We start from the raw sequence: 15531 nt of genomic DNA on the forward strand, positions 1-15531 counted from the left end.
TGTCACTGTAAGTCATTCTTCTGTTAAAAGGTCCAAAACATAGTAATAAATCACAACAAAATGTGCAAAAATGTCATGAAATGTTCATGAAGTTGTATCAAGTATGTGATTCTACACATTACAGCAGGTAAGGAAAATAATTGGCAGATTAAAAAATCATTACAAACCTGATTAGTTTACCTTTATCAGTTAGAAAACTGAGAAAAAAAGGTCCATGAGAGGGAAAATGATTATGATGAGAAATGGATGGACTGGACTGATGAATAATGGAAGAAAAGGAGAGAAGGGGGAGTTTGACCAGATGGGTCCTGGTCTGCTTTGTGAGAGCAGCAGATGCCCTGACATCCAAGGCCACGGAAATGCCCCCAGCCACTAAACACCAGAGTGCTAAAGAGGCTGAGCACAGTAACTCCGCCTCGTCACATATGCACTTTTTCTGATATAGAAATATAGGTTAAAGGTATTTCCATCCTCATCCCATAACTCTTTAATGTTAACACTAAGAAGAAGATCAGCTGGATATTATTCATATCCCCAGAGAGCCCAGCTAAAAGCAAAAACAGAGTTTGTTTGTCCTGCTTTGCTGCATGAACAGAGATCTGAAACAATAGAAAGCTTCTCTGTTTGTAATATGTTTCAGGTTTATTTGTGCTAGTAATGGCTAAGACACTTGTTACACATTTACATTTACACATTTACATTTTCAATTCAACAACAGATGAGCCTTGAATCCTATTAAAATTTAATCTGCTTCTGTTTGTGCATGTAACTACCACAACTCATCTTTAACAATATCAATCAGTTTAACATACTCTGTTAGTATGCTGCTGCTAAAACTGCCCCGAGCACCATAGAAACACGTCTCATCATCTATAGCAGATGTCCTGCTCCTCTCACTGACTTCGGCCGATGAGGTTTGGGAGGTGCTGCAGGACTGTGGGTTTGTGATTATGATGATACAGCTGCATACCAAGCAGACACCATCCTAAGTCTTCCTAGAGGAGAGCATCACCCTCTAGTGGACCAGACAGGCAACAGGCAGGACTGAAAAATATCAAAGATGTTTTTGGACTAAAAGAGTTTCATAAATGACTGGACTTGACTTGCACTAATACATTGGCTGATGTCATATAAAGGCACACAATAAATTAATATGATATTAAATGTGCTGTATGATAAGACTGGTGATATTATATATGTTGGTTATATCAACATATCCTGTGAAAGGACCAAAAGCAACAATGTGCAAGTTCATCTGTCAATACATTCAATGTCAATACTGTCGTTTTTAGCAAATGTCACACAAACAGGCGTAAATAGGGCATTTGTTGAGGACTTAGTGAATATTAACTGCAGCAGGACTGTGTATGTGGGATCAACTTAAAATAAACTACAGTGTCCATGTTCATTATAATGAAGGAAAATGTCACCCATGATTTTATTAAGTTTACAAAGGTAACAACAAAGGTGGTCTATGCACAGAAGAAGAAGCCACATCTTCTTTCAGCTTTAGCTACACAGGCAATATTTGCTAGTAGGATAAATTCATTGTTAGTTTTGGTCTTTTCATGGGATTTGTTGACAAGAGAAATACAGAATATCACATTGTCCTTTAAACATAAAACATTACATATGACAATGTCACATCATCTCTTATTTCCCTAGGAAACTTTACCTATCCATTTCACAGATGATAAGTGTTCTTACCACCTGTTCTGTCTCCTATGTCTCCAGTTAGGCACCAGACCTGTGATCCAGTGTTACAAATTATAATATTAACATTATTTAAATCTGATTATCAGACCCCTTTTACTAACTTAATGTACTGTAATATTTGTTTTGTTGGATAACATACTGTACAGATAAAAAAGTATTTTTTGCATAGTCAGTTGACAGCTGAAAAACCATTAAGCTTCATCTCTCAAGATTATCGCTCCATGTATTAATTGATAATAATAATATAATATATATATAATAATAATAATAATAATAATAATAATAATAATAAATATATATATATATATAATTATATAATAATAACAATAATAATAATAATAATAATAATAATAATAATATAATAATTATTAATTCAAAACTTTTATTGCCATTTCAACATAGTTGATTGGAATTTGTCAAAACTTCATAAAATAAAAACATCTGATGACGATCCCTGCTTGAGGACTGCAAAAAAAGTCTTTGCAACAATACAAAAACTTAAATCTATTTGAGGATGTCTTTTGATAGTCTTCACCCATCAGTCATCCTGTGTCACTCCTGTAAGACGAAGCTCATCTTGAACCCTGAACAAATATTCTGGATCTGGATATCCAAAACTGGAATGGAAAAAGACAAACAAGCATAACATGTAGTAAGTACATTCCTGAAACAAGGATACAAACTTTCCTTTTAGCTTACTGAACCTGTATTTATCCAATGAAATTAGCTCTGAGAAAGTCTTTGCAACACCTAAGCTTATATAATATATACCCATCTCACAGAGGACTACCGTGATCCTTTCACTTTTAATATAGCGCCTTCATCAGGTTAAACATTTTTTCTCCAATACTTTGGTTTATGACTAATACTAAACTAATCACATTCCCATCAGCCTCAGCTGTGCTGTTTGTTTATTCCTAATAGTGCCCATTACTGAAAATAAGTATGGTTAGGCATTCATTGAAAACTATACCTGATTAGATTGCAGTGGTGAAAGAATTAGAAGTTTTCAAAACCTTAATTATAAATATATAAGTATTATCAGCAAAATGTACATAAAGTATCAAAAGTAAAAGTATTCATGTGCAATAAAATGTTCCCGTCCCTGTTTTACCTGTTCACATTTGAACTCCTTTACATACAAGTGGGTAGTTTAATCTACGGCAATGCATAATCACATCACAGGACTGTTAGGCTGTAATGTAAGAGAAACATAGGACCTCACATAAAAATGAAATGTTTATCCATGTGCCAACAAGACACATTTCCGTACATTTACAGGCACAAAAAGTGATTATTCTACAGCAATAATGCATACCATTGTGGACCACCATCCATGTTGGTCTTGTGGTGAATGTCGTTCCAGGTGATGACGTTGTTGAGGCCTGTGGTGACAGATCGTCCGATGGTGAAGGTGAGTCTCCTGTCGAAGGCTTTCCTCAGCAGCTTCAGGACTTTCTCACCATCCTCGCTGGCTGGCAGGAAGGCAGTACGACAGGTGCTGCTGTACCTCACCCCAGGGTTTGGGTGTTCAGGCTGTAATGTGGTAAACAACAGCATATATAAGGCTTAAATCTTGCCTTTAGGAATTGTGGCAATACAGGTTCTCATGACCAAGACATTGATGCATTTATGTCAATTTATTATAGATTAGGAGGTAGAGCTCATTACAACACCTCCCTGGAACTAAACAATGACAAATGTTGGAGTTGTTACTACTGTCACAAATGGTAAGAAAAAGCCTGAATTCTACTGCTACTGGGAGGCAGTCCTTGGCAAGGTAGCTGACGTTGATACTGCATCTGAAATTATCCTGTGGCCCAGAAAGCATTCCTTATACAACAAACACTTCAGAAACTTTAAGATTCCTTTAGTATTGTACAACATCCAAAAATATCAACCCCTCTCTCTCGCTGTTGCTGTCCTACACACACACCTTCACACACCTCTTCCTGACCTGTAGAACACTTTGAATACAGGGTTAGTGAGTTGCTTTTAGTGCATCCAAGATGAAACAGACACAAACACACTCCTTCCACAGTTATGATGTTTGCTAGTTTGAGTACGTAAAAATATGCTCTAAAATGGGCTGGAAATACAACTTCTGATACACATTAAAGGGGTTAAGAGTAGAGCTAAAACAATTAGGCGATTAATCAATTTCACAACAAAAACAATTGGACAAGACATTTGAAGACATCATCTTGGGCTCGGGGAAACTCAGATGGACATTTTTTCACTATTATCTAACATTTCATAGGCTGAACAATTATAATGAATTTGAATTTTATATTTGAAATATTATTCAAGAAAATAATCAACAAATTACTTGATAATGAAAATAGTCCTTAGTTGCAGCCCCAGTTGAGAGAGATAGGCCTATCAGACTTTAGCAAGTGTCTTTGGCTTTGAGAAAACCTTAAATATTATGCCACAGAAAGGTGTCTGGTTATTGTTATATTTGTCAGTATATGGAAGCTATGAATTGCCCTTCAACACATTAATTAAAGCAAGAATTTGAATTTGTATAGCCTATAAAACAGATCCATCAAACAATTTATCATCAAATAACAAAGAATTATGCTGTCGCTTAGATTGATAAGTATAGCCTAATCGTATAAAACAAGTTGTGGGCAAATAATGGTGAAATTAAGCATCCTCCTCTACCCGGTTTTAGGCTACATCCATGTCTCCAACCCCACACTGTTTCTATAACAACGGGAGGATGCGCCTCTGAAATCACTTCCTCATATCTCTTTAGGATTCCGCCACGGTTAAAACGTAAATATTTCACAGTGGATGTTGCTTTTAAACAACGGACTGATGGACCTTGAGGAAGAAATCTCTTCAGGTGTATAATAGTTTTTCTGTGACGACGAACTGAATTGGCGGCCATTTTATGATACCTAATCCAGATGCTTGTGGATGTATGTGTCCCTGCAGGGTAGATGCTAGATCGAATGCGCTAGAAGTATCGACGTCATAAGACGTGCCTGGTGGCGCCTTATTTTTGCCTTATTTTGCCTCTGATTGGCTTACCCTGTTATTCTTACCCTAACCCTAACGAATCCCCACTCCTCATGTCTAAACCTAACTACGTTGAAACGTCTAGCAGATCTGATATAGCATTTACCTCCATCCATCTCCATGCAGCGTTATCGACTTGTGATCAAAACAAACACAACAGCGCCCTCTGGCGGACATATGTAATATCACCACAGCTGAGAGATAAAGTTAAACTAGCTCTGTTGATATGTAGCCTAACGTTATGCATGTGGCTTCTAGCTTCCGTTACAAGTGTCAGGCTCACCCCTTGTATCCCTGCTGGGAAACTGTATTGTATGACAATCGATCCACAGAGCTCAAAGCCAGGTAGGCTCTGCCAGCTGCGTATCACCGTCATCGTGCCCTCCGGCTGGGTCCCCGTGTACTCTCCGTAGTATGTGTTGCAAATCGGACAAGCGGGCTTAAACTTAAAAACCGAGTCGATACATGCAGAGCAAAAAGAGTGAAAGCACTTTAACGTTTTCTTCTCCTGAATTTTTTCCAAGCAAATGGCGCAGTCTTCCGGACTTTTACGCACTCCACCAGAGTGACTCTTTGGTGTGTTTGCCATTATGGTGCGTTCATGCCACCTGGGAATATCAGGGACCGCCCCCGCGATTACGTTGTTTTTCCGACTACCAGCGTTCACATGTCGGGATCATAGACTGTATATAAGAATGGACCAACAGATCCCGTTGCTCTGGACCAGTGAAGGACATTAGAAGCACTTTTCCGGTGAGCGCTGAGCGTTACTGCGCAGCCTCCAACTGAGAGAGACGACGTAAATGTGACGTGAGCAACCTGTCTGAAAGTTGTAAGTCTTCTGGTAGCTGTGCCAAGAGAAATCTCAATCATTCCCAAACTGGCAGAGACGGAGAGCGTAGGTATATGTAAGGAAATAACATAGGCACAGGCTAATTATTGCTAACTAAAATGCTAGTTAACATTAGTAATTAAACTTAAACAGCTAATGTAAGATGAAACTGCCTGCGAGCTTCTCCTGTACTATACGGTAATTCCTCTACTATGCGACAGTAAGTCGCGTGGTTATGACACAATCGTTAGCCTATTTTTACAAAAACGTCTGCTACGGAGCCATAACGTGAGATACAAGGTAATGGAGCTTTTTATACATTGTTGTGTTTCTTTAGAAATAAACAATGGACAAATAAAGTCTTTAAACGGTTCAGATGTAAAGTTATCCGCTGTCAAAGTGGTGTCAAAATGAATGGCAGTCAATGGAATGCTAACGGCGGGTGATGGCTTGTTAGCATCAAAATGGCGCCATAGGAGGTACGTGTTGTGGAGAGAGGCTTGTCGGTAGATGCTCCGTCCTGCCTGCATGATCCGTTCTGCGCATGCGCAAGATAATATTGTTTTACCGAGGATACGACCTGCACAATCTGTTCCACGCTAGCCTATGGCTAGCCTCCACCGGGAAGCTAACGTTAGTTTAGCTAACAGCTAATTCGGCTAACTGCTAGCTGACAGCTAGATTCAGTCTAAAATAACGTTAACTCAAACATAATGGGAAAAGCAGGCTACAGCTAAATTAAGACTTCACAGTAATAACAATAAAGACAAGTATTGAGTGATTGTATTTTAAATGAGCACAAGTAAAGTAGAACTGACGTAACAGCTGTTATATATGTTAGGTGTTTGTTATATATGTCAACGTTTATTTTCAAGTTTTATTTTGAGGGTCTTTTAAAGTTATTACATGCTGTGTCAGCTAGCAGTTAGCCGAATTAGCTGTCAGCTAAACTAACGTTAGCTTGCCTGTGGAGGCTAAAGGCAGACCGCTACAATCAGCTAGCGGTTAGCCGAATGAGCCGTTAGCTAAACTAATGTTAGCTTGCCTGTGGAGGCTAACGGCAGACCGCTACAATCAGCTAGCGGTTAGCCGAATTAGCTGTTAGCTAAACTAACGTTAGCTTGGCTGTCGACCGGAAGCGTGGAACAGATCGTGCAGTGTCGTAAATCCTCGTACAACCGCGCATGCGCGAACATTTTGCACATGTGCAGAACGGATCGTGCAGGCAGAACGGATCGTGTACCGACAAGGCTTAACCCAAAAATTTATAATAAGGGAAGAAGTTTCACCCTCTCGTTACTTCCGGCTTCTGAACCAGTTCCACTCACAGGCCAGTGCAGAATGAATGGGAATCTATAGAGCTATACCCCTCAAAATCCACTTTTCTCAGGATATAATATTTTGTCTAGTAATTTGAATGTTGCATTCAAAAGGGGAGGCTAAGAAAATACACACTGCTGGGTGTTAGATTTTTTTTAAAGTGGCTTTTTTGTTCTAAAAAGCCTTTTAAAATGTCAATGACGTCATACACATATACGGCCAGAGATTCTGCTTTACGGCAAGCTCTGAGTCGCTTCCTTTTTTCTCTCGAGGCATCGACAACACAGCTAACAGGTAAGGCTCTCCCTGTCAATACACGTGCTAGAAAGAGGTTTGCTAATGTTTTAAAGACCACGCCGAAATATTCACTGTGACATTCTGGTTCTGCTTCGGATGCCGTCAAGCGGGATCTCCGATCGTAATCAGTCCTTCACTGACCAATCAGCATTCATTAGCAGAATGCTAGCGTGTTATGGGCAACAACGACTCAACCTGTTAATAATCGAAAGGACATAAGTACTCGTTAATTTAACTTTCAACCTATAATCCATGTTGAACTTGCAAAAACTACAATCAAATCTGAGATTTCTCAACAACAATCAGCCAAAAGAGACAAATTTAGCCGTCCAGCTCCATAGAGTCCCATTCATTTTGCACTGGACCGCGATCACCCCCAGTGGAACTCTGGTGGAACTGCAACCAAATTCGGTACAATGGGGCTGAATAGGGAGTGGAAAGGCTTAGAGGTAGACCGGCTTTGCTTACCCCCTTGCTGCGTCCGGAGCTTAGCGCCGCCCAAGACGATTATGATTGAAGTAATGCAAACAACCCCAAGCGTTTTTTCTCCTATCCCTGAATACACTCCACAGCGCTGTAGAGATAGGTCTGGCGATGTGAGACTACGTAACACTGGACAGTTAACCTAAAATGTATAGATAGGACCCACTGCCCAAGTTTTGTGTACATCAGTAATTCTAACTGATGTAATGTTATGTAAGTAATGTAACAAGAGTCAACATGCTGGATTATGATCACATGAGAAACACACTAAATGCTAAAATGTCTTAACCTTTAACTCAAGGGCAGCGGTGGCCTAAAGGTAAGAGAAGCGAGCTGGTGATTGGGAGGTCGTCAGTTCAATCCCTAGACCAACAGGATAACATCTGGGTGGGGAAAGTGAAAAAGCAGCACTTGTGCAAGGCCCTTAACCCCAACCGCTCCTGTGGAGCTGCTCAGTGGCCAACAGATCAGACTGTGGTTGTACTGGGCAGCTTCCAGGTATGAATGTGTAACTGTGTGAATGTGATCAGGGCATTCCTGCAAAAAAAGAGGCTTCCTCTCAGTGAACCTTCCCTGAATAAATAAAGGTAAAAAAAAAAAATGTGGAGAGTGTGAGAGGGGGGATGACATGCAACAAAGGTCCCCTGCCAGAAACCAGGCCATTGTGGTTTGGTGATACGCATCTTGGCCACTGTGACGCCCCATACTGAACAGTTCTTTATTAACGATTTACAATCACACCTGATTCACTGGAAAGTGGAACTATAAATATTCACGACTGTACTTAATCAAATATAGCCCACATTAATACCCATTTGTAAAGCTAGTTATCATACAAAAAACAGGTTAAATTTAGTAGTGTGAGGGTTTTGATTTTTTAAGCTCTGTTCACTCTACAGTCATGATCCACTGCATGGCACAGAGTGCATTAGCAGAGTTAAGTATCTTGAATCAAGAACCTTTGATACTACAGGGAAGCAGTTCAGGTTGAGTCTTGATTAGAGGCGACAACCCCAGCTTGATTCCAAATGGACACCGGTTTGATATTCAGTTGCTTATGATGCACTTGGTTTATTCAGGGCCCACATTGAATATCCAACACAAACCCAAACATAACTTTTTATTCAAGTATTAAAATGTAAAGCACATTATTCTGAATATCAATAAAGTACGAATCAACACAATTAGAAAAGCAAAACACCCAACTTTTTCTTAACAATCAATTTGTAATATGTGTAATCTTTCCAACTATTCTCCTGGCTCCTCCTCAGTCATGTAATGCATAGAAATGTTTGCACAGTAGCTTTAGTGAACTACAATCCTGTGTCCCAAAATATTTCAGTTGGTCCCTTAACTAAAATACAAAGGGGATGAAAACATAAAAAAGGGTAATTGATGTATGGATATGACCTGTCAAATTAATGACAAATGTACCACTAGCCAAGCAAGTTACTGCACTTAGCAAAGCACTTTCACACATACAGCTTCATCAGTCAGAGGGTTTTTTTTCAGCATTTGGACTACATGAATGTTTATGAAGGAGAAGATAATTTAATACGCATTAGTATACATATTCATGAAATGTGTAGTATTTTTGTACTTAAAGCCAGATAGTATAACTACAAACATAATGCTCTTTACCTATCAAGTAACAATGAAATACGCCTAAACTGCTTACCATTCATTAGTAACATCATGCTTGATTTTTTTTATCAAAAGTGAATATAAGAAAGGCACAACAAAATAAGATCATTACCCCCACCCTAAATCAGATCAATTGTTCCCGCAACATTTTCTTTTGTTATTTTTTTCACTGTGTATCGTAGATTATCTATTTAGATAAACAAATTTACAAGTGACCTCATTTTAAATGAGAAGATTAGCAGGCAAATCTCCCAGTTTGACAGGGACAGAGGCATAGATATTTAAAGAGCTTTTGTGCCTTTGATTTGGTTTAAGTGGTCTATATGCCCTTTTATATTTGACATCATGATCATAAATCTGGTAATTAGATGAGCTCATTACCAACAACTGAGGTAATGGGCTCAACACCTGGGAGACATCTTGAAATAACAGGACTGAGTGATGGCAAAAAACCCAGGGAAAAGTCCTAATACATGTTAAAAAAAAAAAAAGAAATTAGAAAAGGTGCTGAAGAAAGATACAGTTTAACATTCTTTCTATTTAAGTAAAAATGGAGGGGGAAAATGAATATCCGACGCAAATGAAGAGTTCCAAGCAATTGACATCAACTTGTAGCCACCATGCTGATAGCTGCACGAACCTGTTTGCTCTGAGCACTCTTCCACACAGAGGAAGCAAAAACCATGACTCTGACTTCACTGAGAAAGAAAAGAAGACAAAAGTGCCTGTGAGTGCTTTAGATTGCAATAACTTCTGAAAATGAATTATTTCTATTGAAGCAGTTCTATTCTGCCATATAACCCAAGTGCCCAACAGGTAATTAGTAACAATCAAGACATACTTAAACGCTTCTGAGGAGATAAAACAAAGAACGTGTGCTTGTAAGAAATAAAGTAATCACCAGAGTAGAAATAAACATTAATATAACAAAAACTGTCTTTATAACATTTAAGTTAGATTTCCTAAATAATATATAAGTACCATGAATTGCAACTTGCCACGATGCTCTTAAATAAGTGCATCAGATATTGGCCCTGTTGCCAACAGTGACAAGTAGAGGATTGTCTAATACAAGAATGCACTGCACTCAAAGTGTTTTCTTCCACATGTAGCACTGGGTTAAGCTGAACTATGGAAGAAAAAAATGAACAAACAGAGGAATAAGTAGTGGAGTGAAGTGGGCTCTGCTGCAGCATTAGAGCGTGTCTGCTGAGGGCCTTGTCTTCAGCCGTCCTTTAAGGGACGGGCAGTTTCAGAGCACAACCTGGAGCCGAGTCATGTCCACCACAAGGACACTCGGAAAGTCCTACAAAGTCTTGGAAGAGTCATTTTTCATGCTGTCAGTCCGCCGTGATGCCTTTCTCTCTGAGCTCCTCTGTCACTCGTACCAGGTAAGTTGGGTCTGGGTAGCCAAAACTGTCAGGAGAAATAAAAAAGCTATCACTGCATCTGTATGAGCTCAGGCAGCAATAGTGCCATCTAGCCAAGGACTTCAACTGATAGCATTTCCTTGTCAGTGACTTTAATTACATCTGTCAGTCTTTACTGAGCCCTGTTCTCAGCTACAACACCTGCTAGGGAAGTTGTTGAGGCTATTACCAAATCAAATCTCAGTGGCCATTTGCTAAAAGGCCATACATACCAGCGGGGCCCACCCCATATTGAGGTCTTGTGGTGAATGTCATTCCAGGTGATGACATTTTGCATGCCCGTAGTCATGGAGGTACCGATGGTGAAGATAAGGCGCTGTTCGAAGGCCCGGCGCAGCAGGCCCAGCACACGGTTCCCCTCAGGGCTGTCAGGGAGGTAGGCCACACGGTCTGTTCCTGGGTACCGAACACCTGGGTTGGGGTGTTCTGGCTGTTAAGGAGAAGTTAAAACATGGTTTCAAAGGACATTAACAACTTTAAAACAACTGTCTACTGGGGTCTGGTACTCTTTGCTACTACAGTGATTGTGTTGCTTGTATTTATTCATTAGGTGTCTTTTGTGACATGTGTTTTAATAGGAATGCATTTTGTGTTTGCCAACTTGTAATTGCAAATACAGCCATGTTTTACTGCTGTTATAAAAAAAAATACTGATGTAAACAGACCTTACCAGCATCAGAAAACTATATTTGTGTTGTTGTCTAGTGTCCCTCCCTGCATTAAACGACCCGTCAATGAATTTGAGAGCTAGATCCTGAGTTCAGATCCTGTGTTTTGAGTTTTGGTGGTGAGGTGACTATTTTGTTTACAATTGGAACCAATTGTACCTTTAATTTGATGTATTTCCTTCTGACACTGGATATAAGTTGTTAGATATCAGTCAGGGACAAATAGGAAGATTTGTGTAGTCAAGAGGACGGGCCAGATTGCTTAAAAAGATTCAATGGTTTCATGTAGTATACGTGCTTAGACTAAAGTAAAATCGATTAGATGTTATGCCATACCCTTGTGCCTAAAATGTATTATTTTTTTAACTCTTCAATTAAATTCTAATGTTTGATGATTTGCATTGTTAATCCGAAACAACTGAGTTAAGTATCATTAAACCCATAGATAATTAGCAAAATGATTCCAGTAACAATGAGTGGCACTTACAGTCTGCATCTGCACATGCTCTATTGGTCTACTCACCGCCTGTAGGCCAGGAGGGAAGCTGTAGATGATGCAGATACACCCATAGCCTTCATGGCCAGGAAGCTCCAGATCAGGATCTCGCTCTACGATCATTGTACCATTAGCAGGCTGGTTCCCAATCAACAGGCCATACACTAGCCGACACACAGGACACGCTTTCTTCACCTTAAAGGCTTGATCAAGGCAAGAGTGACAGAATGAATGGCCACACCTCTCCAAGGTAGTCTTCTCCACTATGTCCCCCATGCAGATCGAACAAGTACTGTTGTCCTCCGCCTCACTATGGGAAGCCAAGCTGGAGTCCATATCCTTCCTCTGGGCTGCCTCGTGGAGCATGGCGCAGGCCTCCTCATCAGTAGGCTTCCTGAACCTCTGCTGCTGTCTCTGGGAGCGCCGGGGCTGGGGAGGTGGAGGCTGAAGCAGGCTCCCCTCTCCGTTTGACTCCAGGACTCCCACAAAGGGCAGCAGAGCCCTCTTCCTCTTGGGTCCCCCCTCCTGTTTACTCATTTCTTTGCGGGCACAGCGGCATAAGTCAAAGAAGGCTTTTCTTGTCTCGCTGGAGATGGGTCCATCCATCACCACAGCTCCACCGTTCCTGGAGCTTTCCACCGGCTGCAGCCTCACGGCACAGCAGCCCCCCCTCTCTCCTCGCCTAATGATACCAGCGCTCATCCCCTGCTTGTGCTGGAAGTCAATGAGCCAGGGCCGCCCAGCTGCAGCCAGGTAATCCCACACCGCCTGTGAAACCAGCACCTCATCACTGCCCTGGCCAGCACGCACACTCATCTCATCAGAGGAAACTGCATGGAGAGGCACACAAAAGTCATTTTCACATTATTGTATGTAACAAAGATAGTCAAACAAACACTATTTGCACTTGTGTCAAGGTAAACTCAGTTGTAGAAGTTGCTCCCTAAGGCTATGCACTATCCCATATTGCGATTATCAAATGCATTATGGGGAATAATGCTATCCTTTGCTCAGACATGGCTAGAAAAGTGTTTTTGTTTCTGTTGGCGGTGGTGGCTTTATTTTTTTGTCTAATATAGCTCAGGCAATTCGAATGATAAGCAACATGATATCTATTTCAGCTGTTTTGTTTGCAGTATATCTGTGCATGACAAAGTAAACAGAATATATCTACATGGGCAGCTATTTGCAGTGGCTGCAGCACGTCAAAGAAATACCCAACAGTAACTATCGCGGCATTGCTGAGGACGTTATCAGCTGTTCAGAGATTCTGACTGTAAACAAAGGAAACTAAACCCCGTCATACGCGGAAAACATGAAAGTCAACCGACAGCCACATGCATACACAGTGCCACTTCTTTAGGTTGAAAGGTTACCTTGTGATCCCATAAATCCCTTCAATTGTGAATAAAGCGTCCTGTTGAACAGAAAAAGAGAGGAAGAAAAACTGAAGGACTGGAACAAACGTTATCACAGCTGTTCGGTGATGTTTTGACTGAGCCATTCTCCGCAGGAGCAAAGGGAAATTCAGCGATTTCGCAACATTAGTTTAGCCTTTGATACATTTCGCGTTAATATTTAGCCAAATGGTTTAATCCCCTAGGTTACCTCACCCTTTGCGGTAGCTCGTCGCTGCCTGTCAGGGAGGTTTCTGGCTGGATTAAAGAGCACAGTCCTCCATCAGAGGAGGCCTTTATTTCTGACGTGCCGCTGCAGTTTATCCGCGATAATACGTATTTTGTAGTCAAGACATGATATCCAAACGTGTTCCCAGCTCATATCTTTAGGTTTTCAACAGCCCTTTCCTGGCTCTGGCAAATGCCATCAAGATCCTGCAACTCGTCCCCAGTCTCGCCTGTGTTTGCCTTCCTCGTACGTCCTTGGGCTAGGCGGAACATAAATAGCATTTGGAGTTAACTCTTCTTATCTGGCTCCGACCATGCTAGCTGTGTGACAGCTTTCTCCAGGCAGATAATTTGCTCTTTCTTCTCATTTTGAGTTTGTGTCTACGCTTTCAGACCACGTCCTCCCTGCTGACTGTGCAGGAGCAAACATACCCATTAATTACACGGGGACGATGGGACCTACGAGAAAGTGTGACCAGGAAGTTCGTCACTGAGCTGACATGATTGGCTGACAAATGGTGGTTGTTGTTTTTTTCATGCTGAGAGTGAATCATACTTTTGTCGTGATTAACACCTTTAACGATAACGCAACGCTCAGTACACACAAGAGTCCAGCCTACGCGCCGTCGAGGGAATACCCACTCATACAGTTGTAATGCAAATGAAGCTGTCTCTCAGGGTACACCGAATTGACTGCAATGTAGGCCTAATTGTTGATGCTTTTGACATATATTGTTTGGGTATATAACTAGAGTTTTAAGTGAGTTCGTTTTATTCCAGTTGATTATTTATTATTTATATATTTTGTCTGTTGTGTTTCTTATCTATCTATCTATCTATCTATCTATCTATCTATCTATCTATCTATCTATCTATCTATCAATCATTAGGCTACTTAACCAAAGCTAGCTGAAGAGATTATTTTCTTAGTTGAATAATCAATTAACTGGTCATTAAGTTGTAACAAACTGATGTCTTGGTGTCATATTTTGTCAAGAACCTAAAAAGCACTCTGTGTAAAATCAAACTTTGACAAGCAGGATATTAGCACCTTTTATGATGCTGTAACCAACATGTGTTGGTTGATTGTTTTTTTCACCTGTTTTGCAATCCAGGTTGTTGTTGTTTTGGTGCTTTCTGCTATGGAACCTCATGATTGGAAATTAGCAATAGCTATAAATGATGTGATGCTGTAGCCTACATTGGAGATGTGTTGCACAAATGTCTATGTTTAAGCATCTGTCCCTATTCTAATAAACATGAAATGAAATTGAGATAGTATTATTATTATTATTATTATTATTAATTATTATTATTATTATATATTGATATTGAAAAATGGATGCAAAATTGCCTATTTCCACACATTGAAAGTAGCCAGAAAATAATAATAATAATTCAGGGTGGGAACAAATCTGTATGGATGGGCTCTCCAACTAAACAAATTAAACACACAGGGATTGTGCCTAAATCAACACAGTCTACATCCCACTGCTTTTGACTTAATGCAGAGCTGTACACCTGAGTTTAACTCAAACATCATACTAGCGGTATCAAATTGAGCTAAGATGACAGTAGACATGTTTTCTGTCTAAGACTAATTCACAGATCTACTAATGCAATACATCTGCAAATACACTGACTTCATGGCAATATATATCAACAACTTCAACACCTACAAATTAATGATAGTAATGATTCCTTAAGCCTGATTCATATAAACTTCTGTGAAACCATGCTACTCCTCTCCTCTTCTATTTTGGTTTTTGGTTATATTTAGGAGGTGACAGTTGGCCCTGGCTGTCAAGGCCCATAGACGTTGGATCACTGTGCTTAAGAAGCTTAGCCCAGCAACATCACAAAAATATATTTTACATAATTTCCCAAAACATATTTCATACTTTCATTACACTGTTTCGATTTAATAAAACGTGGCACTTAGCTAAAATTCTTCAGCTAACCTGTGGAGATATTTGGTGATCTCACTCATTGT

At 40.1% G+C, this 15531-nt stretch overlaps 2 protein-coding genes across 4 annotated transcripts; both read right to left on the minus strand.

Annotated features, from left to right (window-relative positions):
• Positions 1-616: 616 nt before the first annotated feature.
• LOC116039369 (probable E3 ubiquitin-protein ligase DTX3) lies at positions 617-5378 on the minus strand. The gene is made up of 4 exons (XM_031284142.2): positions 5027-5378; positions 3035-3252; positions 2147-2333; positions 617-1940 (listed from the first exon to the last, which is right to left on the minus strand). The coding sequence occupies exons 1-3, from the start codon at positions 5330-5332 to the stop codon at positions 2255-2257; spliced, it is 603 nt and encodes a 200-aa protein (XP_031140002.1). The 5' UTR covers positions 5333-5378; the 3' UTR covers positions 617-1940; positions 2147-2254.
• Positions 5379-8781: 3403 nt separating this feature from the next.
• On the minus strand, positions 8782-14051 carry dtx3 (deltex E3 ubiquitin ligase 3). Of its 3 annotated transcripts, none has more exons than XM_031284174.2 (5): positions 13522-14051; positions 13290-13330; positions 11941-12743; positions 10962-11179; positions 8782-10735 (listed from the first exon to the last, which is right to left on the minus strand). In XM_031284174.2, the coding sequence occupies exons 2-5, from the start codon at positions 13300-13302 to the stop codon at positions 10660-10662; spliced, it is 1110 nt and encodes a 369-aa protein (XP_031140034.1). In that variant the 5' UTR covers positions 13303-13330; positions 13522-14051; the 3' UTR covers positions 8782-10659. The 3 variants fall into 3 exon arrangements, with proteins under 3 accessions (XP_031140034.1, XP_031140026.1, XP_031140043.1); XM_031284166.2 differs by having other exon boundaries at positions 13527-14050; XM_031284183.2 differs by lacking the exon at positions 13290-13330 and having other exon boundaries at positions 13527-14049.
• Positions 14052-15531: the final 1480 nt, after the last annotated feature.

The sequence above is a fragment of the Sander lucioperca genome, chromosome 12 (assembly GCF_008315115.2).
Source record: "Sander lucioperca isolate FBNREF2018 chromosome 12, SLUC_FBN_1.2, whole genome shotgun sequence".
NCBI lineage: Eukaryota > Metazoa > Chordata > Actinopteri > Perciformes > Percidae > Sander > Sander lucioperca.

Bases quoted from the DNA above. Each gene is read 5' to 3' on its own strand.
- LOC116039369 (XM_031284142.2), bottom strand. From the start codon at position 5,332: ATGGCAAACACACCAAAGAGTCACTCTGGTGGAGTGCGTAAAAGTCCG. The intron at 3,253-5,026 runs GTGAGCCTGACA...ACCACATTACAG, and splicing joins TCCCAGCAGGGATACAAGGG to CCTGAACACCCAAACCCTGG. The intron at 2,334-3,034 runs GTATGCATTATT...TTTCCATTCCAG, and splicing joins ATGGATGGTGGTCCACAATG to TTTTGGATATCCAGATCCAG.
- dtx3 (XM_031284174.2), bottom strand. The intron at 11,180-11,940 runs GTGAGTAGACCA...TCTCCTTAACAG, and splicing joins TCCCTCCTGGCCTACAGGCG to CCAGAACACCCCAACCCAGG. The intron at 10,736-10,961 runs GTATGTATGGCC...TTCTCCTGACAG, and splicing joins ATATGGGGTGGGCCCCGCTG to TTTTGGCTACCCAGACCCAA.